The 1,624-nt window shown below is 49.4% G+C and overlaps 1 protein-coding gene across 1 annotated transcript; it reads left to right on the top strand.

Annotated features, from left to right (window-relative positions):
* Positions 1-100: 100 nt before the first annotated feature.
* LOC109509673 (dynein heavy chain 7, axonemal-like) lies at positions 101-685 on the top strand (the record flags this gene model as incomplete). Its single annotated transcript, XM_019859496.1, has 2 exons — positions 101-299; positions 548-685. Coding segments are annotated over exons 1-2 (297 nt in total), but the record flags the coding sequence as incomplete, so codon positions are not given.
* Positions 686-1,624: the final 939 nt, after the last annotated feature.

Here is a 1,624-nt window from a genome sequence, read left to right on the forward strand (position 1 = left end):
ATCGCCTCCCGTTTCTTCTGAGCGTTCCGACCGATCTTTCAAGTCGCACAAAATATTCTTCTGTGGCGGTGTTAAGTGCACGTACGATATCATAGCCACGTGCGCTCCGCCAGGAAGTGCCGTTCGACGCCCTGCGCTACATGACGGGCGAGTGTAACTACGGCGGGCGCGTGACGGACGACTGGGACCGACGGACGCTGCGCACCATCCTGGCCATCTTCTACGACCAGAAGCTGGTGGAAGACCCCGGCTACAAGTTTGATCCCAGCGGGATCTATTTTGCGCCACCGGAAGGAGACGTAAGTAGAATAGTGCTGCGCTGCGCCGCAAGCGCCGACAATCCGGCCAGCCCGACAATATGCGTCATCCTAAGTGTGTCGCGTTCCATTTGCCGCTTGCTTCTCAAGTGTGGCGGCCCCCTCCGCGCACGCATCTTTTATTCATGGAGTCACATTAACATAGTCATTACAACAAATGTCAGCCATCCGACTTGTTGTCGAACCGGCAATCTTTGTCTGTTTTTTTTCTTTTGTTTTTTTGTTTGAAGTACGACAGTTACATTGAGTACACCAAGTCGCTGCCCCTCAATCCCTCGCCGGAAATCTTCGGCATGAATGCCAACGCCGACATCACCAAGGACCAGTCGGAGACACAGTTGCTGTTTGATAGCATCTTGCTCACGCAGGTACATGGCTTTTATTTATTTATTTTTTGTCAAGATGGCTACTTCAAACCAAAATGAGGGCCTTAATAGTAAAAGAAGAAAATGTGCACTTTTACAGGATCACGTAACGAGACTAACCTCACAGGCACTTGCAGTGTTACTCCCACTACATGAGGGGTGTCCACGCTTTCCCGTTCGAAGGCCGTATACTGAAAAATCGAAAAAAATGATTTGACTTTAATTCATTAGATGCTGAAATCAATCAAGCAAACAATTATTTATCGCCTGTATTTTCTCATTCATTTGATAAACTTTCTGCGAAAGGTGATCTTGGGCAAATAGACCATTTGAGGATGTGGGTGCATTTGGCTCATTAGCGCCCCCTGGAAAGCAAGCAAAAAATACTAGTTTTGCCAACGAGCACAAAATGGGGTGGGCGTGCCCATCATAACAGGATGCATCAAAAAAGTCTCATGGCCCCCAGGAAGTCACCCATTTTGTGTCAAAGCAGCCATTTTGTGTCAAATTCCAGGCCTCATACTTTGTTTGAAAGTTGGGGGGCGAAAAGATGAGCTCCGGACACCATGTTTCTCCATTTTAGGCTGCCCCAAAAAGTCTCAAGCGCTCACGGCCCAACTTGAACGGAAAGTCGGCCGTTTGGTTTGAAGCGCGGCCATTTCGGACTAATTGCAGGGCTCATACTTTGAGCAACTCCGACTGGGTTGAAACATGAAAGGGTTTCAATGACGCAAATCACGAGCGAGTGAAACTCCGACCCTGCAAACATGTAAATGAGCGAGCGGTTTTGGCCTGCTCGCGTGAAGCGCGCCGCGTGCCAGCGAGGAGGCTCTTGGACGGCTTCCCGCACGCTACGCTCAAGCTTGGCCCGCGTCCCGGGTGTTCATTTGCAGGATGCTCGCTTCCCAGAGTGGATATTTTCATTTCAGAGGAAAAAAAAAA

The sequence above is a fragment of the Hippocampus comes genome, unplaced genomic scaffold, assembly GCF_001891065.2.
Source record: "Hippocampus comes isolate QL1 unplaced genomic scaffold, H_comes_QL1_v1.1 C16993472, whole genome shotgun sequence".
NCBI classification, from domain to species: domain Eukaryota; kingdom Metazoa; phylum Chordata; class Actinopteri; order Syngnathiformes; family Syngnathidae; genus Hippocampus; species Hippocampus comes.